Source organism: Aptenodytes patagonicus, chromosome 22, assembly GCF_965638725.1.
Source record: "Aptenodytes patagonicus chromosome 22, bAptPat1.pri.cur, whole genome shotgun sequence".
NCBI lineage: Eukaryota > Metazoa > Chordata > Aves > Sphenisciformes > Spheniscidae > Aptenodytes > Aptenodytes patagonicus.
In genome coordinates, this window is record NC_134970.1 from 4,446,131 (window position 1) to 4,468,246 (window position 22,116).

At 52.8% G+C, this 22,116-nt stretch overlaps 1 protein-coding gene across 3 annotated transcripts; it reads right to left on the minus strand.

The window, feature by feature from the left end:
* Positions 1 to 687: 687 nt before the first annotated feature.
* IP6K3 (inositol hexakisphosphate kinase 3) lies at positions 688 to 21,846 on the minus strand. 3 transcript variants are annotated; one of them, XM_076357794.1, is made up of 8 exons: positions 21,770 to 21,846; positions 20,283 to 20,496; positions 15,717 to 15,917; positions 10,750 to 11,076; positions 5,581 to 5,803; positions 4,374 to 4,546; positions 3,515 to 3,690; positions 688 to 2,253 (listed from the first exon to the last, which is right to left on the minus strand). In XM_076357794.1, the coding sequence occupies exons 4-8, from the start codon at positions 10,946 to 10,948 to the stop codon at positions 1,783 to 1,785; spliced, it is 1,242 nt and encodes a 413-aa protein (XP_076213909.1). In that variant the 5' UTR covers positions 10,949 to 11,076; positions 15,717 to 15,917; positions 20,283 to 20,496; positions 21,770 to 21,846; the 3' UTR covers positions 688 to 1,782. The 3 variants fall into 3 exon arrangements, with proteins under 3 accessions (XP_076213909.1, XP_076213910.1, XP_076213912.1); XM_076357795.1 differs by lacking the exon at positions 15,717 to 15,917; XM_076357797.1 differs by lacking the exons at positions 10,750 to 11,076; positions 15,717 to 15,917; positions 20,283 to 20,496; positions 21,770 to 21,846 and adding an exon at positions 6,726 to 6,870.
* Between the last annotated feature and the right edge of the window lie 270 nt (positions 21,847 to 22,116).

The following is a 22,116-nucleotide window of genomic DNA, read 5'->3' on the forward strand; positions in this document are numbered from 1 at the left end:
GTCCCGGCGGGAGGGGGGGAGCCGGCCCTGCCCCTCAGCGCTGTGTCCCCCCCCCCGGGGCGGGCAGCACCGAAAAGGAGGGCAGGGGGCGGCGGGGGGGGCGCTCCCAAGAGGCTGCCCCGTCCACCCCCTTCCCCGTTCCCGGGGGTGCTTTCGGTGAGGTGCTGGGAGAAGTGCCGGGCGAGGCCCTCGGGCCGCTGCCGTGCCCTCAGGCCCCGCAGGCCCGGGCCGCCGAGAGGCGGAGGCTGAGGTGGGTCTGCGTGAACCCCCTCAGCAAAGCCGCGACCGGGCAGAGGCAGCGCCGAGTCCCGGGACCACGGCGCCCGCCGGTGAGCCGGGGCAGTTGCTGACCCCGTCCTTGCCCCGCTGAAGCTGCGCCGGTGGCTTTTCTTTATAGTCGCCCGAGTTGCGGGCAAGAAACGCACAACGCCGTGAACAATATCCAGTAAATAAATAATGAGGCCTTCCCAGACGGACTGCAGGCCAGGTAAAATAAGCAACTGGGCCAGACGACTTAAATTTTCCAGTAATGACTCGTAGCAATTCACAACACAAGTGAAGGGGTCTTCCTTGAGACCTGGTGTTTAAACCTGCGGAAATAACAGCTCCCCTCAAAATGTACAGCCCTAAATAAAAGAGAACGTAGCTTAAGGATGCTGTGGAAGTAAAAAAGAGATGGACAACAGGTGAGAGTTACTTGGGCAATTTTATTTATATCCCCACGCCCCAGTAACGGGGTTCTGTAGCTCTATTCCTTGCGTAAGGACTTGTCTTTCAGGATTCCCACACCACGCAGGAAGGAATTATGTTTGTTCCGTAATAATAGAATCTGTCCACAAAAGCTGTAAACATTATTTGGAGTCTTTTGTTACTGCCTCTTCCAAACACACACGCAATATTTGTATCAAAGAATTTCTAGGTGACCTTTAATGTCTAGTCCCTGAGTCAATCTCATGCTTTTTTTTCTTTTTTTTTTTCTTTTTTTAAGCAAAAATACCTCAATGTGAATGTTTTCTGTGACTGATATCTGACAGAACCATCGCGCTGCCATACTTCCAGCCCCAACGGAGCCCCTTGCTTAGAAAGTTTCTGAAACATGCCCTGTTAGAATCCCGCAGGGATGTTAAACCTTTGCAAGGTCCGGTTCTTGGTCTGAGGTCCCCCTGCTTTTCCACCGTAGGCAGCACAGAACCTCTGCGGCATCTCGTACGTCTGTGTTTCAACACCCGCGCTGTACGGAGAACACCCGACTGTCTCGCAAGCGCTGGGCACGGGGAGCGTGAACGTCAGGGTGTGCGTTTTTCTCTCCCGCTTGCGTCTTTGCGTCCAGCCCGTAGCACTGAGCACGAGTTGAAAGTAATGCTGCAATCTGTTCGGAGCTGCCAGCTCATTTTAATAGTCTCGCTCAAATGCACAGTATCTCCTTAGCCCGCTTGGCTTCGGGAGTGTAGAGGTGAGCAGGTCCTGTTTTATCATTCAGACTCTTTCAACTAATGCTTTCTTTCGGCTCACGGATAAATCAAGGACAGCAGTAAAACAAGAAAGGAAAATAAATCTTCTGATTGATTGCAGACAGAACAGATTCTTTCAGCTCTCTGCTTTTTACGCTTGAGTTCGGTAATGGCGCATAGCGTTTTTTGCACTTTCCTAGCAAGCTGTCCGCGCTCTCACTCCAAACCGTGCACGTGACATCCAGCAGCGAGGGTCCCGTACGGCTGACCCAATGCGGTACTTTTCAGGGCTATCGGTCACTAGTAAATCCAGGCTATTTCACGGAGTTTGTCATTTTCCTTCTGAGATATTCTGAAGGATTTTGATGAGATTCTCCAGGCCAAAAATATAGCCGTGGTCTGGCCCGTCGTAAGTGGTGTGATTGCATTTGGAGCCTTTAAAAGTGGTGTGGGCAAAGTCTATCATCCGGACGTCAACTCTGGAGTGATTAGTGCCGTGTGACGCGGTGCAGTTTGTTTTTTGGAAGTGAAGGTGATTATCCAAGGGTGCCGTGTTCTCCTTGTGCTCCTGTCCATCGTAAATTATGAGAAGTGAGCTGGAGTAGAACCTGTAAGAGCTTTGCTTCCTAATGACAGAAAGCAGAGCTTTTAGCCGCAGGATGATGGGCTCCAGGAGATCCGTTCGGAGGTGGTTACCATTGCACAGGAACTGGCGCAAGGTTTGCCTGAATCCCTCCGGTGAGAGTTTCCTGCCGTAATACTTATCTTTGCAGAGAAAATGGCCAGTGTCCGCTTGGTAAACCTTGAGGAAAGAGAGCAACAATCCAGATTCAGTTGTTCGGTTTTCCCAAAGCTCTAGATTTCACCCCAATCTAAAAAGGTCAGACCCAAGCTGAGAAATGGGACACAAATCCGCTGCAGTCTGGCAATATCTAGCAACGCTGGCAATGTACTGCAGGCTTCTCACCGAATCCCACCTCCTGTCTTTTCTGGAGATTTAAACTATTCAATTTAAACCACTAGTGCAGATTCTTGTTGTACTGCTCTAAATTACCCCTTTGTGAAACCCAAATAGCTGTAAGTCATAGCCGTGTCGCTAGTGATTTACAGCATTTTCCCTCTGGCTATGGCAGGAGTTTGCAGCGGTACCGGAATACCCCAGCTTTGTACCGCCTGGCAATACGTAACGCACGGCTAGCAATAATCTTGCTTTCTTAAGCACAGAGAGACAAGATGTAGACAGAAATTTGTGTGTGAGGCTCTGGTAACACTGAGTAAGAAATGAGGGAGTGAATTTAGAATTAGCTCACACGCCAGTTGTAGTTTAAAGGATACTCTGCTCAACAGAAGCATGTCACAGACCAGAAGGGGACACAGGTTTTGACACCGAGTGTTTACGCTGCTATATATGTGTTTTATAATCATCATTGTCATAATTATCCTTCGGGCAGAGCAGAACAACATTTTGAAACCTGCTTGAGAAGTGAGTGAAACAAATGCGTGGTTTCGGTTTCTAGGAGGAAGGGCGGCGATTTTGAGCAAGAGGAACCATAATATTCAGCACAAAATAAACCCCTCGCTCTTGCGGCGACAGGATGAGACAGCTCTGCGAAGGCGTGAGCGGGGCAAGGGATGCTTTTTTGTTTTTCTTTCTTGTGCAGCAGCCAAGAGCTGAGCACGAGAGGGGAATCGGTGTTCACGTACAGGCAGATTCTCAGCTGGGGTGAACTGGTTCCAGCTGCTCACACTGGTGGCAGCGGTGCGGGGTGGTGCTTATGCAGCCACCGCTTGTGAAAGCAGCCAAATCTCCAGAGGTCAAAGAGGGGATATGGGCAAGGGTTACCCTATATGTGCCATATTCTATACTCTTCCCTAAGCATCCTCTCCTGTTTGAGGGCAGGACGCGCAGCCGAGTGGCCACTTCTTACAGCCTGTATATGGAGGGGGACAGGAATGAAACTGCTTCAATTTACACCAACAAAGGAAAGAGTCCCTTTCCATTTCCAGCTTGGTTTCAAGCCGTGTGTCGGGCAAACACCAAAAGGACGGAGGCTCCGTCTTACCTGCATCCCGCAGATGCGAACGCCCAGAGAGGCAGAGGTGCTTTGTTCACACTTCTTGATGTGCCGGGCTTTCTTCTCCTCCGAGGCATCATCGCCATGCTGCCGGGTTCCCATCTTTAAGTCCAGGATGCAGGGATAGTTGTATTTTGATACCACATTTTCGAGCAATAGAAACTCTGAACATGAGTTAAGGGAAACCCAATACTTTTAAATTCTAATTGAAAGAGGTCTTAAATCAGAGCAACTGCTGACGCTCTCCATAATAGCTCACAACTGTAATGAGACTTTCTAAGCCAATTTTACCAACATGTCATTGCTATAGGCCCCTTGCTGCCAATTTCAGTTAATTTACTGTAGTACAGTCTTACCAATTAAAGCACCAACAGCTCCATTCTCTAGTGACACGATAGCCCTGGGCTGTCAGTCCGACACCTTGCCTCAGTGCTGTACTCAATGGGTGTGGGAGAAGTTGTTAAGCTGTATTACTCACATGACTGGTAGGTAATGAAGTGTAATAGGAAAATAAAAGGCGAGGCAGCTGCTCATGCCTATATAGTTGTATTTTTAAATGTATGCCAAGGGGATCCTTGACTTACGCTGAATACCCTTTATGGGAAGTGGTTTTTTTCTTTTTTTAAGAATAGAATAGAATATTTCAGTTGGAAGGGACCTACAATGATCATCCAGTCCAACTGAACAGTGGGAGAAGATAACAGAGCAACTATATTCTGTGTATTCTGTATTTTCCCAGGGACTGGGCAGAGGAGGGATGCATACCCCCTGCAGTAACACATACATTGATTACGAGCTGTTATTTGTAGCCAAGACTATGCTGGAGGGGAGAGAAGAAAAAGGATACGATGAAGTTTGTTCTCATTATGCTTGGAGGACATGCGGTTCAGGTGCTGCCTGTGACAGTGCAGTCCCCAGGGGTTGTAGCTGTTTCTTTCTGGCTGGTTTCTGTTTGCATCTTCCAAAAGTGAATCTGTGCCGTACTGAAGGTCTGTCCTCAATAGCATCTTCCCCGGGCAGCTAGACAAAACACACAAAAGAACACGTTTGGTTTATAAGCTCCAGAAGAGAATATTCTCTCCCCTCCTCTTTTGTAGAGCCTCAAACTTGATAAGGTAAATTTTCAGGGACTCTCAAAGGAAACATATTCATCATGTCCAACCTGCGGAGATCCTTTGTTACTCTGTAACAGTAATTTTCAGAAAGCCAGCTATTGCGGGGTGCCAATATTTTCTTTCATTATAATTTCAAAGTGTGCTTGGCTCCTATGAAAAGCGCCATTCGTAGCGCCAATGACCAGGAATCTCTATTTATCTACCTAACGGGCACAACACAGGCAAATCGTCCAACAGTAGGAATGAGTCTCAATTTAGAGGGGCTGGCTTTGAGGAGGGGAGGGAGGGAGCGACGAGATTTGTTCTCCTTGGAGCGTCATTCCCTGGTCTCGCTCATCCAAAACCCGTAACTCCCATCACGCTGAGGGCAGCGGTTTCACGGTAGCAATGTTGCACCCTTCAGGCGTAGCTGACCTAGGTCTTTTCTGAACCAGCTGGAGATGAAAGATGCCTTGCGGAAAGCTTCTGCAGGCCCTAAGGTCGCGGTGTGCTTGGAAGCACTGCAGTGCCTTTCCGAGAGAGCTCTCCCCTGGGACGAGGACAGGATCGAACCACCTCGAGGCTGCTACTGCTGGCTGGTTACCAGCAGAAGGCCATTACGTGCTGTGTGCTTGGTGGCTGTTCTCATGGGGCCTCTCCTCCTTTTGGAGCATGCTGCGCTCCAAGGGAACAGGTTTAAAGCAGAGTTTGAGGCACATATTTGAGCAACAGCTTCTCAGCGATAGCCAAATCTGCCCCGCTCCATCCACAAGCCGGGGAGGAGATGAACCATGAAGCCACCAAGCTGCGCTTTGCTTTTCTTCACCTTGGCTGGGTGTCGCTTTTGCTCACTTTGCCTTAAACCAGGAGTTGTGCCACCAAAACCACCCTGGTTTAGACCCTACCCAAAGCGGCCGGTGAGGACCAAGAGGACGTTTGCAGGGAGCAGCAGACCCCCACCTATCTTTGAAGGTCTTGGTGAGCTGCGTGTGACTCCACTTGACGAGCGTGTGCTCGCTGCCGGTGCCGGTGCTGGCAGCCCACTTGCATTTGTGCCATATCGTCACCGAGGAGTCGCCGATGGCGTTATCCAGCCGGCCGCAGCTCTCCGTCTGCAGGCTGGGGCTGGCGATCAGGGTCAGGTTGCCGAGGCTGTCCTTTTTGAGGTGCACGGAAACGATGCCTGGACAATAAGGGGGAAAAACAAACCAGAATGAGATCAACCCGTGGGTTACCATACAGGCTCGGTCACCATCTGCACTAGCCCCATGTGGTCCAGCCTTCCTGAGAGGGCTCGCGCTTAGCAGGACAGCTGCAGCCTTGTATCTTAGTGGCCTCTCACGCTGATCCCACTCTGATTTGAGGCCCAATAAACACCATTAGACTGAGACCCTGGAAAACAGCCACAGACTTTTCTAATGATCCCTCCTCTCAAGGCTCGGCTTGAAACCTGCCTCCTCTGAACATCATGTTCCTTTGTCCTCCATCCCTCCGGGCTCTCCTATGCCGCAAGTGACCCAGCAAAGACCCTGCGTCGGACCCGGAGCTCCTGGCTTATTTATGGCAAGGTCTCACTTTTTAAGACAATGGCAAGGTTGGAAATGCTTTTCACTAGCAGGAAGAAAAGGGAGGGTTGGGGACCAGGAATCTTCCAAAGAAAACCAGCATGCCAACTGCTTCCTTTAATTGGAGAGCCCCCAGGGGCAAGGGCAGAGGCATGTGCATGGGCTGGCAGCGCCGCCTGCGTACGGGATGCCCGTACACTGTCATGGTCATGTCCTTCCCCAGATGCCAAGGACCAGCACCCCGACAGCCGACAAGGGGAACCGGACCCTCACGTGTCCGGTGTTCTTGCGCGAGGAGGAACATGACCGTGAACGGGGATTATGGGGATTATTACTTTCCACCGTAAGTGCTTAAAACATTGTGTATTTTAGCATTGCAATTTTCCCTGACTCTAACGGGAATCACAGGGCTCAAATGCCATTCAGCCCATCACATATTTAGCCCTGTCTCAGCCCATCCCTGGCATGGGGAACGGCTGCCTCCGCATCTCAAATGACAGAGCAGGAATGGCTATGGCTCGCGTACCAGACAGCTCTGACCTTTCTGGAAAAGGCTGATAACGCAGTCCTGCTCCTGCAGCCCTCTGTCAGGGTTGTCTGATCCTCTCAAGGCAGCAGAGGCATTTTTAGAGCATCGCCCTTTGGGTCTCAGAGGGGATGCTAGCCGCATGAGTCGTACCCTGCTGCTTTCAAGTCTAGCTGCAGTAAGGCAGATCCAAAAGAGGACGGTCAAGGCTGTTGGACCAGCAAAACTTGTCACTGGAAAGACATCCCCCCCCCCCCCCCGTTAGCAACACGTGGAGCTGGGTTTTATCCAACTGTCCCCAGGGTACCCTCACTTGGTCTGTTGGACACTACGGGGAGATGCATTTTGGCAGCTTAACAAACAGGGGAGCTCTGTTCTCCCAAGCAAATTTGCCAAAGCAAATAAATATGCAAACTCCCTTCTCTCCATTTAAAGTGAGATTATAGTAAGTAAACACAGACAGAAGGACATGCCCTCTCTGTGTGTGCGGAGGGTCCTGCCTGCTGAGTTTTGCTGACTGAGGGGGGGGTTCACCACCTGAATTGCAGGAGCCCTGTGTATCTGCAGCCACCAGCCACCTCCGTTAGACTCGGGGTCTCTATCCCTCCCCGGGCCCTGCACCCCATAACCCTGCAGCTCCAGCTGTATTCGGATGTGCTTCCCTCCCGCCCTCCGTACAGCCCCTCTGCTCCACATCCATTTCTGCTCCCTTTTGCTGTAAAATCAGCATTAATCCAAACAGCATGCCATGGCAGGCTCGGTTAAATCAGCTAATTTTGTACTGAAATGGGGGAGGAATACACACAGGCTGCTTTGCTAAGGGAGCTGGGGGGCTGGAAACCTTAATTAGGGGGTAAGTAATAATTTTAGCTATCTTAGTCCTTCGCTCATGGTCATGGTGAGCACAGGGAGCTCTGTCTTCCTCAGGCTCCAACGTTACCCACCTGATCTTTAGCTGAGTCCCATTTGTAAAAAATCCATATTACAGATAACTGAGAGCAAGCGAAAGTCCTATCAGCTCGGATGCCTGCTTTGAATTTTCAGGGGAGGTAGGCAGGAAAAAAAAGCCAGCGTATCTTTTGCCTAAATCAAAGCCTTTTTATTCTTAAAAAGTCACTGCGAGGCGAATGGAGTCCTCGATTCCAAATGTAGTGCTACGCCTCAGTTACGGCGCTATAGCAGCCTGTAACCTTAAAAACTGTCCCAATTACATATCTGCAAGTCAATGGAGCTGTGCTGATTTACATAGTGCTGACAATCTGGCCCTAAAAACGTTATATATAGCATGAAACTAAGAGTTCTTAAGTATCTTACATTAATATGAAAATTAATGGGGAGATTTTCAAAGGCAAGAATGAGCCGTTAAATTGCAAGGGAATGTGATCCTCTCACTCCTTCCAGCTGAAAACTCTGCCTTCATAAACCTACATCTCAGCCTGAAAAATACTTTTATTTCCTGGTGTGCTTCCATACGGGTTTTGCATATGTCCTGCAAGTGACCTACGTGTGCAAAACAAATCTGTAGCACATGGCTACCGACCTTCTCTTTTATTGCAATAAGAAAACACCTATCTGGGAGCAAAGGTGTATTTCGGTACTTGCTATTTGCTGGCCTTTTAGTGTCCCCAAAACCGCAATCCCCCTCCCGTCCAGCACCAGCGAGGCAGGCAGCGGGTATTTACGGGTGCTGTCACCATGCTAGTGGCATCCCAGTGATCCTCAGGAGCGTTTTGCTATGTAGCTCTACCCTCATGGATTTATTTTTAAATTTACAAGTGCATTTATTTACTGCAGTAGGAATCTGAGCAGAACCCGGCTTGAAAACAAGTCCAGCATCCCCTTGCAAGCTCAGCTCGGGGCAGGCAGAGGATTGCAAGGGGTTGGTGGGGGGAAAGCTGGTCCCAAGGTCACCAACCTGCCTGAAATGGTTAAGCGAGCGGTAGACATTTTTTTAAGCAGCCGCCTCGGTGTTAGAGTTGAATGATGACATTTGATCAACATTGCACATAATGTCATCATTACATAATGGTCCCCGAGCCGTTCCCTGCCCCGCATCCTAAGAATAGAGATGAGGAGCATGGACACGTGTGAACGGATGATGAAGACCTCAGGATTATTCCCCCTGATGCTCATCCCCCCCCCCATCACCCTCATGGGAAAATCTTCCACCTCTTTAATTTGCCTGGCATTCAGGGCTGGGACAGTTATAATCAGAATAAAAAATGTGTGTGCCCAATGCCAAATTGGAGAAGAATTGCTATTTAATTACCCCTCATCGCAAAACTCACTGGGACTTGCAATAGAGGAGAAAAAGCAGACAAAAAGGTATTAATAACCGGGCCACCCCTGAACTGGTAAGCTGGGACTGCTTAACATCTTCATTAGAGAGACAGAGCAGGGCCCAGCCCTCCAGCACCGAACCCTGGCCCCTGCTAAAGAAAATTGCGTAGAGGAAGACTTGTTTTCTTTCTTAAGCATCTTTTTAATATCGTCCCATAAATCTACAAAGGCCCCTGACTTTCTGGGAGAGGGAGAGATTGGATTGGAAGCACATCGAAACCGCGGCTGACACTTTGAGCTCTTTTCTGTAATGCTGAAGGACCAAAAGATATTTTAAGTTTTTATGTGACAGCGGAGCTTCTCGCCTCTTGCAAAAATCCAGGGTCAGGAGCTTTATGAGCAGCACAAGTCTGGCAGTAAAAGCAGAAATAGTGAGGGAATAAGGGAGGGAGGGAGGGAGGATGGCTTTAAAAAAATGCTAGGACCCCCACAGACACCAAGAGCTGATTTTCAATAGCTAAGCTGAGAAATTCAGCTGGGAAAGTGGTTCAGGGCAAGGAGAGTTAGGGACAGGGAAACTGAAGGGGGGGACCAGGCAGTGATGGGGGGCACCGAGCAGAGGGGCAGGCGGGAGGCTCTTCCCTGTCTCGGGAAGGTCTCACTTGTGGCAGGACAGCTGCCTGGATTTGGTTTTTAAGAAGTTAAGTGGTCTGTGCCTCTGGTTTTCCAGGGACCAGTGCTTACAGGAGCGCTGGGGGGAGCAGGGCTTGGCTAAGGTGGAGCACCCAGCAGAAGCGATGCTTGATACGTCCCTGGGCTGTTTTTTCAGGCTCGGTATTTCATGCTGGCCTCAAGAACCATCTCTCCCCCACCTCGTGCTAGTGCCAACCCTGACCCTTTCCTTGCCCTCACCGACTTCTGTGCCTCTGACACAAACCTTCACCTCCTCTAAAACCAAGTCCTGGAGCAACGGGGCCGTGCACGTGGTGCAAAGGCACCCTTAGCTCTGCTCCTGGTACAGGAAACCTTTCTTATCAGGGATGCTAATTCAAAGCTCCACTGAACAGAGCACGTAACGTGTCAGATCCTGGGAATCCTGTTTTGAACAAGACTCTCCTAGTCCCTGCGTTCCTGCCCCTATTCAGTGCCGCCATTCACATGCCATCAGACCAACTTATCTGGGGCCATGACCTGCAAAAATCCTCAAAGCAAACGCTGTTGGGAACCCCCATCCTATTCCTGCCCCTTGTTCTGTGTTTTTTCTTACCGTCTCTGTCCCACTCCTGCACTGCCCAGGCTCTCGACTCCCCGGGAGGGGATCGTGTTCAGGCTCTCAGCCTCTACCTTCTCATGCCTGTCCCCCTCAAGAACAGACCAATTTCAGCCCTGTTTGACATAACGAGAGTCCCCTGTGTTACCAAGGCCGACCATGGCAGCAAGGGGATGGGCAGGGGGGAGGATCTCCTGGTGCCAACAGCCAGCGCTCAACCCTTATTAGACATCAGAGACTTACCCCAGCCACAGAGACCCAGGAAACCCTCCCAGTCTCACAGACCTGCTCCTGTGCACACTGTCACCCGGGAAGCGTCCTTGCTCAACGAAACCTGCACAAGTGCCGGGGCTCCACAGCTCAGACCCAGCCTGACCGAGCCAGCCGGTACCTCCCGTGCTGCCACTAGCCCCTTATCCCAATCTCAGGACTAATCCTGGTGACGACACTGCCAAGCCCTTAGCTCCTTCCCCAGCATCTCCCCTTACCTTTGTACTGGGGCGTGAACTGCCTCATGGCCAAGGGCAGCGACTCGTAGAAGCTCAGCTCCTGCGAGACCAAGGGCTTGCAGATCGTGTGCTCGTCGTACTTCATCATGCTCATGTGGCCGCCCACCTGATGGACGAAGGGCTCCAGGAGGACGGCGGTCCTGCTCTCGCTGGGGTCCAGGGGGCTCTGCCCCACCATGGCGCTGGGCGGAAGGCGGAGGGGGGGCTCGTTCCCCTTTAGGAGCAGCGAAGGGGGATCGGAAGCGGGGTTTGGGACATACTGCGCTGGGCCAGTTAACACCCACTCTGGGTTTTCACCAACAGTGTCTGCAAAACAGAGGGTATGGGGGAGCATGAGAAAGGGGGATGAGCCACCGCAAAGCCACCATCTGCGCCGGCATCCCGGCAGGGCTGGGAGCTCAGCCTGGCCTCCCATGCCCCCGCACCACGCGCCAGCAGCCTGTGCCGCAGCCGGGGCCAGGCATCGAGGGCGCAGCCGGGAGGGATGAGGTGTTTACGTGCCCAGGGGCTGGCAGGGAGCCCCAGCCTGAAATGCAGAGTCCAGAGGAGACCCGATTAGACAGGTCCAATTTAGACCTGCTGGGGGCAAAAGAAACAGAAGGGAATGATCAAGAAGAGCTATCAAGTTAATGCGGTGGCCTCGTCAAACCAACTGGATCAGGGCATTCCTTGGACCGGTAACGCCGGGTTATTAATACACTATATTAATGACACCCCTTGCTGTGAAACAGCCCCAGTTTGCCTTACGAGACAGTATTAATGATGGTCTTAGTCTTTCCCAAGCTAGGACATCCCTTGCAAAGGAGGTTTATTAATAAAGCCTCTGCAAGCTCACCTCCCTGAGCAGTCCCTTGCCTCTTAACACGGCTGATGGGGTTAGCAACACCTTCTGTACCTTCTAAAGAAACCTCAGTTTGGGGCATTCCCTGTCATTTAACACCAGAGCATTAGCAGGAGCGTTTCCTCCACTGTGCTAACACATGGCACGAGGATGTGTCAAACCAGCACTGAGATGGTTTGCACCCAAGCGCCAGCTCCCCTGAGCTCTCCAGCCCTGCCCTCTGCTACAGCCCAAGGGAGCATCCAGCAACGTTCCTGATTCTGGCCCCCGAGAGAAATTCCTCCTTGGTTTTGACAGCAACAAGTCCTGGCTCTAAAACAGTAAGGTAGGAAAAGCACAGACAGGGACCACATCTGTGCTGTACTGCCTTGGTTTCTCTGGCAAGCACCCAGCAACACCCACCCCTTCGCTTCATTCTTTGCCAGAAGCCCATGGATGGCTCTTGCTCTGGGGGACATTGGGCAGGGGAATCCTGTAGCCATTGAGGAAGACTAAAAGGAAGCTGAGCTAATATTTACACTGGAGAAGCAGTCTGGCTTCATACCATCGAGGCAGTAAAATCAGAGGAAGACACTCCAGACCCCAAACTAAAAGGGATGAGGGGGGAGAAATCATTCTTTTGAGGACTGGTCCATGTCCTTGCAGCCCTCAAAAAGGGCTGTGCAGAGCCCTGGTTTGCCTGCCCTGTTAGCACGGGTGACTTTCTCCTTGTTCCTCCAACCTCAGCCAAGCTTGGCGAGTTTTGCGTCCCATTTTTACCCAGTACAGTAGATAATAATGTCTTTAGAAGATCCTTCTCTCTACCAAAGCCTCCAGGATGAGTTGCTGGGTGTGAGCGACACCACCTCTGCCAACCCCAAGCCTTGCTGGGACCGGGGCAGCACCATCACCCCCTCCTTGACCAGGAGACACCGAATAGCGGAGGGATGGTGGTACCTCCCTGCTCACGCCAGGAATAAACCTGGAGTTTCCCATCGCGGGCAGCCGGCTGCCAGGCTGCTCCCAGGTCTCTGCAAGGAGGGCAGGCTCAGCCTTTCCTCCGGCGCCAGCAGTTACAGCCTGACCTGGGAGCTTTAACCACTAAAATACAGCATATTCCTCATCCTGCAACAAAGAGCCAAAGCTCTGCTGCTTAAATTTCCCCTTCACGCTCCTCCTGCTGCAATTAAACCACCGAGCAAACAAGCACTCGGCGCAGGTGCCCGTTTTGTTTTTCGCTTGGATGAGTGGGATGAAGTGGGTTGAAGGCAGAGAAGGGGGAGAAGAAACACTCCTACCTCCGAAACACATGGAGCAGCTCCTTTACCTTCCCCCAAGGTGGGTTCCCCCCCCCCCCCCCCATTTTTCTATTCTTTCGTCACCGCACCCTTTGGAGAGGAATTTCTGCTCTACAATTACCAGCCTGCACCAGCACGGAGGGAACAAAGCCAGGCCGCTTAGATGAGTGCTTTTCAACCGGAGAAGAAAGCAGCTCTTCAGTGCCTTTCTGAAAGTTAATAAAAGCTTTTAGCATTTTGTTAAGTTGCGGCAACTTTTGAAGAGGATTTCTCCCTTGAAAGCTGTAGGATTGTTGTGGTCGTCCCCCCCCCCCCTTACGAAAAAAAAAAAAAGGAGAAAAGCAAAAAACAAGCAGATTTGTCATAACACCTCTTTGGAGCAGAGAGCACAACATGACTTCAATCCAGTATTTGTTGCTTCAGAGACAGTCCAAGGCTGAAACTCGGCTGACATAACACACTTACAATTCTGGCAACCTTGGCATTGTGAAGAGGGTTGGGGGGAAAAAAACCCCACAATTTGGTAAGGCTCTTATTGTTTTCTCTTAAGCAAAACTCAGAGCAAGATTTGCAGTAAGAGAAAGGGGCTCTTTTCATATTGGTTTTGTTTTGAAGCAGCTCGTCCATTCAGAGCAGATAAATGTTGCCACAAACACTTACTGAGCTGCTCTGAGCTCCTCTGAAACAAGACACTCTTGAAATAAATCACTTCTGCTGGCTCAAGTTATCGCAAATGCCAAAAGATATTTACGTCGCTAAAAATACATGGAATTACAGATAAATCTGTATCCTCAAAAACAAAACCAGAAACCTTGAATATTTTTCCTCTAGCTAAAAAAAAAAAAAAAAAAAGCATCCCAGGCACTGCAGATGAAGATGAGTCAGAAAATAGTGGGGAAGGAAAATACTCCTCTGTATAGAGACCTCCCCTCTCCAGAATAAAAACCCCGAGATACTTTAAAGCATCTGCAAACAGGCATCTCCCCGGCTCTTCTCCCTGGTGATTATGTCAGAACACACCAGCTTCCCCTCCGGTGCATTGCAGCAGCAGCACTGGCCTGAGATAGACTTGCATTTCTAACGAGCGCGTATATGTAACGAGGACCTGCCAGGCTGATCGGCACCGGCCAGACCGCGGCTCTGCCGGGAGCACAAGCCAGAGCTTTCGGAGCCCCTGATTGCCGGGTACTGTTACCCTCCGCCCTGCTCTCATTCAGGGTCTGAGCTAAACAGGTTATTTATTCCCAACTCTAAGCACAGCGAAAAGAAATCAAGCAGATTAAATTCTCTAGTCTTTAATTAGTGCCTACTCCATCCCATCCCAAGCAGAAACGTTGTGGCTCTGACCTGCTGGGGGCAAAATGCAGACAGCCTGGCCCTAGCAGAAAGCCCACGCCTTGCAAGCAGCTCGGGTCCTCTTCGCAGAAAGACTTTGGAATATTGAAAAGCAAAATGACTTTAAAAACAAGTGCTCTTTCAGCACGGGACCATGTTCTTAGTGTTATATATTGCGGTCAGCACCTTCACCTCTGGGGGACCCAGCTCCCCGGAGCATCCCAAACCCTGCTGCAAAGTCAGGTTTCAAGTGCTGCAGGGTGCTGCTATTTTTTTTTTTCCTGCTTTATTAAAAGGCAAGAAAATAATGTAGCTGTTAATTTGAAGAGATCCACATGTCCGTAGCTCTTGGTACCGGAGCTGACCTGGATTCAAAGCCAGCTCCTGCACCGAGCACCAGCCCAGCCCGAGAGCAAGGTGCGGGCAAAGCCCAATCGCCTCATTTCCCCTCAGCCTTTGGCCTCGCGCCTCCAAACTCCGCGACGCATTGCCCATAAGGAAAATCCTACCGGTTCCAGCTCAGCACCCATCCCGGCAGGGCTCGAAGCAGACTCAGGGTGTTTGCACGGGCAGGCAAGCGGCTGCAACCCTCAATGACCCTTCAAATCTGCCTTTCCTGCTCTTCCCTTGACTACAGCCAAAGTCAGAAATAGTTGCAGGGCAGCGTCATGCCGGGAGCGAAAAGCTCAGCTCTCGGCAAGAAACCCAGCTCTAACCATCCTGCCATAAATCCTTATGTGCAGAAACCCTCAGCTCTCTTATCTCACGTTTCCTTTCCTGAAAGAAAATGATGTTCGTAAAGTTGATGGCTGGTCCCCACGTCCCTCACGAAGAAGATGCAAAGATACAGTTTGCTGCACTGAAGGATTTCTTTGGCTGCTTTGCGGGAAGCAGCAGGACCGATGGGGAGGGATGGGAGTTGCGTTATCTGGGGCTGGCAGGCTGCTGACAGCCCCCTGCCCACCCCCGGGGCTGGCATGGGCATCGGGAGACAGTGCGGGGCGGCAGCGGGGCCAGCGAGGGCTGGGCTTCCCGGCAGGACACGGGAACGTGCTTTTGGACCGCAGTAGGAAGCTCGGGGCTGCCAGCGGTGCCATGGGATGGGGGGATATGGTGCTACCGCGTCCCGCGGGAAAGGGCACGGGTCCCCTCACCCCCCCTGCCCGATTTCTGCCTTTCACACCACCAAACACCATCTGCCCTTTTGCCGAGCATCCCCGCACTTTCTGGCGATGCCACGAGCGCGAGGGGGAACCAAAAGCCACCAGGCTCAGTTTTTGCAGACCCCGGGTTGCTCCAGAGGTTCGCACCAGCCCTCCAGGTGCCGGCTGTCCCCCTTGCTCCCATCCCTTCCCGCGAGTCACGGCTGTGCTCGGAGCCTTCCTAATAATATCCCACTCGCTCTCCAAAATCAAGCGCTTGTTCATCCTGCCCTTATTCATCCTGCCCTGGAAGGCGGCCAGTGCTGATGCAGAAGCCGCCCTGGACCTTACCTGCTGGGTGTACATGGCCGGTCTGGGCTCGGAGGCGAGTGTGGGCTCGGGGTGCTGCCTGGGCTGGGTTTCTCGCTGCTTCTTGGTGTGGCTCGAGTACGAGAAATGAGGGAGCGGGGGGAGCCCACGGACATTTGGGCCACCACCTGTCTGCTGCCGCCGGTGCTGCCAAGCGCCTGGTATGTCTAGCTGACAGCTGAGCTTTAAAGGGGGGAGAGACACCCTTGGGTGTTAAAGGAAAACAAAGTCGCGTGTGCGAGAGGGTTAAGGATGGAGGGAGAAGGGGCTGGCTGTGTGCAAGGCTTTCCAGAAAGCCTGGCCACGCTCTGGCTCCCTTGTGCAATCGTCTCTCCAGGAAAACAACTGTTGCTTTTTTCGGGTCTGTTTTCCACCAGACCACCTGCAAAAGCCCCCCCGGCTCGGCCCCATCGGTGTTTATCGCCTCCCCATGGGAGCGGGCTGGGAGCCTGGCTGCTGCCCGGCAGGGAGAGGGCAGGGGGCTGGCAGTGGGAGCGGGACAGACACTAACTTCACGGAGCTCCCAGTAAAGAAACCCACAGGCTTTTTGCTCCCTGCATGGGGAAAACATGCTGGGGCGATGCGGGGGAGGACGGGGCAGAGGGGCTGCGGTCGCTGGAGGGAGGTGGCGAGAGCAGCCGGGATGCTGCGGGACAGAGCGAACCGCTGAGCTAAAGGGGTTTGGCAAAGAAAAGCTATTTATGGCAAGGGGGGCAAGGCACAGGGCGAGACCAGGGTTTGCCCGAAGCTGTGCGGTGGGCGAGTGGATCAGGGAGCGGAGCCCACAGCCGCCCAGCCCCGACCCTGCCAACAGCCTCGTGTAGGGAAAAACGACACCCCGGCGCTTTGGGACCGGTGGGGGAATGGAAAAGTCCCAGGGAGGTTCCTGCCAGGGCCGAATTGTCTCCTCCAGTGACTCAAGGACAACGCGTGCCCCCCGGCCACCTCCAGACACCCTCCGAACACCCGCTGCCCGGTGTTCTCTCCAGCGTGTGCTGAGGGCAGGCGTGCTCTGGACATGCCGCGCCAGCCCATGCCAGCCCCATGCAACCCAAGAAGACGGGACCCATATATTATTTAGGAGATCACACAGCACATGCAGTCCGGGCATCCCCCAGGACAAGGAGGGAGTGGTGCCCGTTCTCATCCCCTCCGCCCCGTCCCAGGGGACCCAGACCAGCCCCCAGCGATAACTCGGGGGACATTAGCAAATTAGTGCCCACGACTGGGGCCCCGCGGGCTGCGATGGGGAAGGCGCTGGGAGGGCTTTGCAGCAGAACGGCAGGAGGTTGGGAAGAAAATCTTGCTGTTGAGAGAACGATTGATTGATGTGGTAATTCTCCTAACTGGAGGGGAGAAAACAGGCTCACGAAGACCAGAGGGATCGAACTGATGGTCAGGGGCAGAGGCCGAGATTAAAGACAAGGATGAAACAAAGACCCTGATTCCCGAGCCCTGACTTCACTCTGCTTTATGCTGGTATTTTAGTTCAGGAAAGTGCTTTTTTTTTAAAAAAAAAAAAGCTTGGTTTCTGAGGGGAAAAAAGCTGACGTGGGCGCTCTGCAAGGCCAGCCTCGGTGCATCCCCCGCCAACAACTTCTGAACCCATCGGCCAGTCTCAGCAAAATGCAATAGAAGTGTCAAAAACTCAGGGTGTAAATACCCCTAAGGTACCCCGCCGCCTTCCAGCGATGGGGTGAAACGTCCCCCGGTCACGGTTTGGCTCTGCTCAGCATCGCCTGCACCGTGATGGCCCTGGAGCAGCCGGAGGCCAAGGGAGAGGACAGGTTGGGAGTAAACCAGACAGGGCTGGGGGAGACTGAGCGACCTTTCCAGCCAGGGTGCCTTGCCCGGCCGTGGGGAACACGCTCCCATCCTCGCCCTCGCCACCATGTCATCCCTGAGCGCATCCCCTCGGCCAAACAGCTGAGCTATAGGTTATCCTTAAACGTCAGCGCTGTGGGGTTGTGGAGAACTCGCGCTTGATAACTAATCCCTGGTGAGAGATGGAGGTTTTTGGTGGGTTTAGGTGCCATTAAAGGGGGCAGCAGAGCGAGGAAAGGCCAGCCCGGACCTGGGGCTGCAGTCACAGCTGGGGATGCCGGGACAGACCTGGACCCGGCTGCTGCCTTCTCCATCCCACCTGGGCTGTGGTCCCTGCTAGGCTTACCACCAAAACCCCCAGCTCTCCTGGGACAGGGGTACAGGTGACACAGCCCAGAGCTGTCCCAGGGCTGAAGCACCTCTTGCCTTTCAGCAAGCCAGGGGTGATCGCTGCAGGCACCAGCTGGCTCTCCTGTGTGTCTGGAAAGGGCTCAGCATCGCAGGACGGGGTGCCCGTGGGCCACGGCTCAGCATCACGGACCATCCCAGCAGCAGGAACATGCTGGGTCCCAGCATCTGCTTCTCCCTTCTCCTGTTCCCTGAGTCAAGCTGGTCTTGGCGTTTCCTCCTCCTTTTCCAGGACAGACGGGGCAGGGCAGGTCTCTAAGCCAGCTCCCCCTCGCCATGCCCGCCACGAGGGTGGCACAGGCAAGCAGCAGGGCCCGACATCGCTTATTCTGTCCTTCACGCACTATAGCACATTGCTCCAAAAGCCCCCGAAAAGAGAAGCCAAGCCAGTATGCAATCCCCAAACACATCAGGCTTTAAATCTAATCATTATTGAGCTGGTAGGAGGGGGCCAGGCCTATGCTGGGGCGGGGGGGTCCCTTGGGTTCAGTGAGCGGCAGGACCGAGCGCCCAGATTTGCCCAGGGAGCCCAGCACGGGTGCCCGGCTGCTGCAGCACGTCACCGACACACACCTTTCTCCTTTGCAGAAGCCCGTCCTGCTGGATATCGTATGTATTTTTAATGCATGTGTTAATTGAAGCGATCTCATTTTTATGTCGGGCGTATCGCCGGGCCGGGAGACATGTCCTTTGCAGTTATCGCTCCATTAAAACAAGCGCACGGAGGATGCCCGAACCAGAGCCTGTGAGCGGCTGCGGGGTCCCTGTGCAGGCAGCCGAGCTGATTGCCGCTGCCAAACGGCCGCAGAGGCAATTACTCAGCTTCTTGTAAAAAGCGGAGCGCTCTAAGGGGAGAGCAACTCCGTCTCATATTAAAACTATGCTAATTAGGAACTAATTACTGGCACAAAGATATTATTACCCTCGGCTAGCCTGCAGGCTGCAGCCTCGGTCCCGACTCCAAACCTCTCCCAGCTCAGCACGGACTCGGGGCAGGGTGCGCACGCTGTCATTAATAAAAGTGGAGGCCAAGCCTTGAGTGAGCCAGGGCTGCCTGGTCCCCAGCTCCCGGGTAACCTCAGCACCACCAAGCCTCATCCTGACATGACCCGCGCAGGGCCCTCCTCATATTAAAGGACTAAATTTATATCTGCGGGAGAGCTGGAGTGAAACTGTGTGACTGAGGATTGCCTTGGACATTGAAGAGAAACAACAAAAACTGCTGAGGACACACAGGGAGCTGACGCCGACCCCGTTGTGCTGCGCCCGTCCTTCCCCCTCCTGCACAGATGCCAACAGTGCAGGTTTTTCCCCTTTCCACCTCCAAAGGCTTTGGACCATCCTTAAGTCTTTGCTGTTGTTTTATTCTCCACTTTCCCCCCCCCCCGGACAGGCAGCAGTGCCAGACAGGAGCTGCAGCCGTGCCACGGTGACGCCAGGACAGCCCCCCCAGCCTGGGGCCAGGCGGCCAGACTGGGTCCCTCCCTCACCCTGAGCCAGCCCCGGGGCTGGAAATGCCCTTTGTGCTGCTGACGGGTGCTGGGGCCTCACCTGCCGGTTGGCAAACACACGTAACCCCTTGTCGGGGCGTCCTTGCTGCCGGTGGCACCTTTGGGACCCCAGCTGGGAGCAAAGCAGCTCATGCTCTCCCGGAGGGAGCATGGGGACCCCCCTGGGACCCGTTTCGGAGCTGTTTTACATGGAAATAGCTCAGCTGCGCCCTGCGAGCCCAGCCCTGCTCCCAGCCCCCAGCCAGCAGCTCCTCGCCATCCCAGGGTGTTTTCCTCTGCTGTTGCTGTTTGGATGCCGAGAGCTGTTTTGGAGCCGGGATGTAAACACTGAATCTGGCCCTACAGCAGGTTGCTGCGAAGTGACTCAGGGCAGGCGGTCTCCTCCGTCAGAGGGGAGGTGAGCGGAGGCTCCTGTGTCCTCCTGCCACCCGAGAGCACGTCCCCAGGGAGCCGCTGCTCTGCCAGGAGCCGGGTAAGGGGGAGCACGGGGCGGCCCTGGGCGAGATGAGCTTAAAGCCAAGCAACGTTTCCACAACCCACTGGGGGTCTCCTCGTCTCGGAGAGCCAATTCAAAGACACCCGTGGGCTTTGCATCAGACCTCACCAGCCTTACAGAAGCGTCCCTACAAAAATAAGGGGCAACTTTGAGGTTAGCGCAGAGGTCTGGTCCCCGTGTTGGAGCCTGCTCTGCAGCTGCCGGCAGCCCTCCAAGGGGTAGGGAGGTGGGGACAGGACTCACACCTCGCTCTCTGCTGTAGCGAGGGTCCGTTCATTAATGTGCACAAGAACCTTTTGCAACACCCACCTGGAGGCCGTTCTTTAAAGGTTGAATGAAGTCACGGTGGAAATCCCGGGGGGAAGCGTTGGGGAGAGATTGCTTCGGACAGGGGATGTGCCGGAGGGAGACGCCTCCGGGCAGGACTCACTGGCCATGCTTTCTCTTCTCCGGTTCACGTTGATCTTTCCAGAACTGGCACAGCACCCTGACTCCGTGCCCCATAAATAAGGCACAGCATCAGCTGTCACGTCAGCAGGAGACAAAACATTTAACGTGAAATGCTTTAAATGGAAGCAGGAAATGAAAAGATAAAGGGCAAATTTTATTTTAGATTCCTTGTTGGTACATATTTTCCTTTCTGACAGTAAGGGGATGCGATGGCTTTATCAGCCCACCGTTGGAGAATTTATTTATAGAAACTTAATACTTTGCAAGAAAGTGGGAAGGGGATGTTAGCAGCTCTGGTTGAGCGAATGCAAGTTGTAAGGAGAGCAGGGCAGGGGGATGAACCCAGCTATTCCCTCTTCTTTGAGTGGACCTGGGTTTCTGGGAAAACTGCTAGTACCACAGAAATTACCAATACAGTTTGTACAGAGCAAGCAGGAGCTTGGCAGTGAGAGTGGCACGAAACTAGTCTTCACTGCTCTCAAGGTAGCAAATGAAAGAAGGGACCCGGGGGGAAGACTATCGCAGAAAACATGGCAGCTTGGTTGAAAGCAAACATCCTCTGGCACACGTAATCACACCAAACTGCAGACTATTTCCTAACCGTGAATACATTTCACCTAGACTGGGTAAAAGCATCTGAACAGGAATGCAGGTTCAGAGGAAAGATTTAGCCTTGCTTCCCTTTTGTTCCCAAACAAAACGTTGGGACGTTGGCAACAACTCAACGTCAAAGAGGAGGCAGCCAGCCTCCCACCGACTTCCACGGCAGCCGCGGAGCCAACCTCCTTCTGTGCCGGTGGAAATCTCCCCCTTTGCCATCCAGACCTACATTATGAGCTTAAACAAACATTTCTCTAACCAAACACGAGTGAGTCAACCACGTCCACAGAAGTTACACAACGATGATTCATGGACTACTCGTGCCGTTTCAGGAGTAGACTTTGAAGAAGGTGAAACTCTTGCTAGCACATGTTCTGAGTCACTGACACTGAGGTGAGAGAGGAATTGAAAACACCCAGGGAAGCGGACCCTAAAGACAAGCACATCTTGCTGGCAAGACTGAGTTATGTGTCTTCTACTCACCAGGCAACCATGGAAACCTTGGGTATCTGGTAAATAGTCTAAGACTTGACTTCTTGCCTTTATCCTTGACAAAAATATCCCCCCTTTTACAGTGCTTTGTAATAGCCTTGCTTAAAGCGTATTAACCTCTGGGACACAGGAAGGGAAGCGAGGTGGCCAGTGACAGGCAACAGCCTGGGAGCAAGGGCAGGAAGGGACACCCATCCCACCCCAGCACTGTATCCAGCACCCTCGTTACTTCCCAGTCTTCCTATTACCATCACCTGGCACTTCACATCGCGTCCCGAAAAACAGGCGAGCTAACCACGGCCCGAGGATGCCACAACACACAGGATCAGCAGCTTGGACCAGAGTCAAGATTTTCTGCGGCGGCTGTTGACTTCAGACACCCAACGTGCGAGGGATCTGCCTTTCAGAGAAGAAGTGCAAAACACGTGAAGCCTGAGGCACCCTCACTCAGTTACCGGAGACTTATTTAAAGCAGGGAATGGGATGGTGCAATAACCGCTTTATTATGGGCCACAGGAATACTGATCAACCTGCTAAACTAATATTTACGGTTTCACAACCCTCCAAGCTGTCAATCTCTTCAAAATGCAGCTAAACAAAC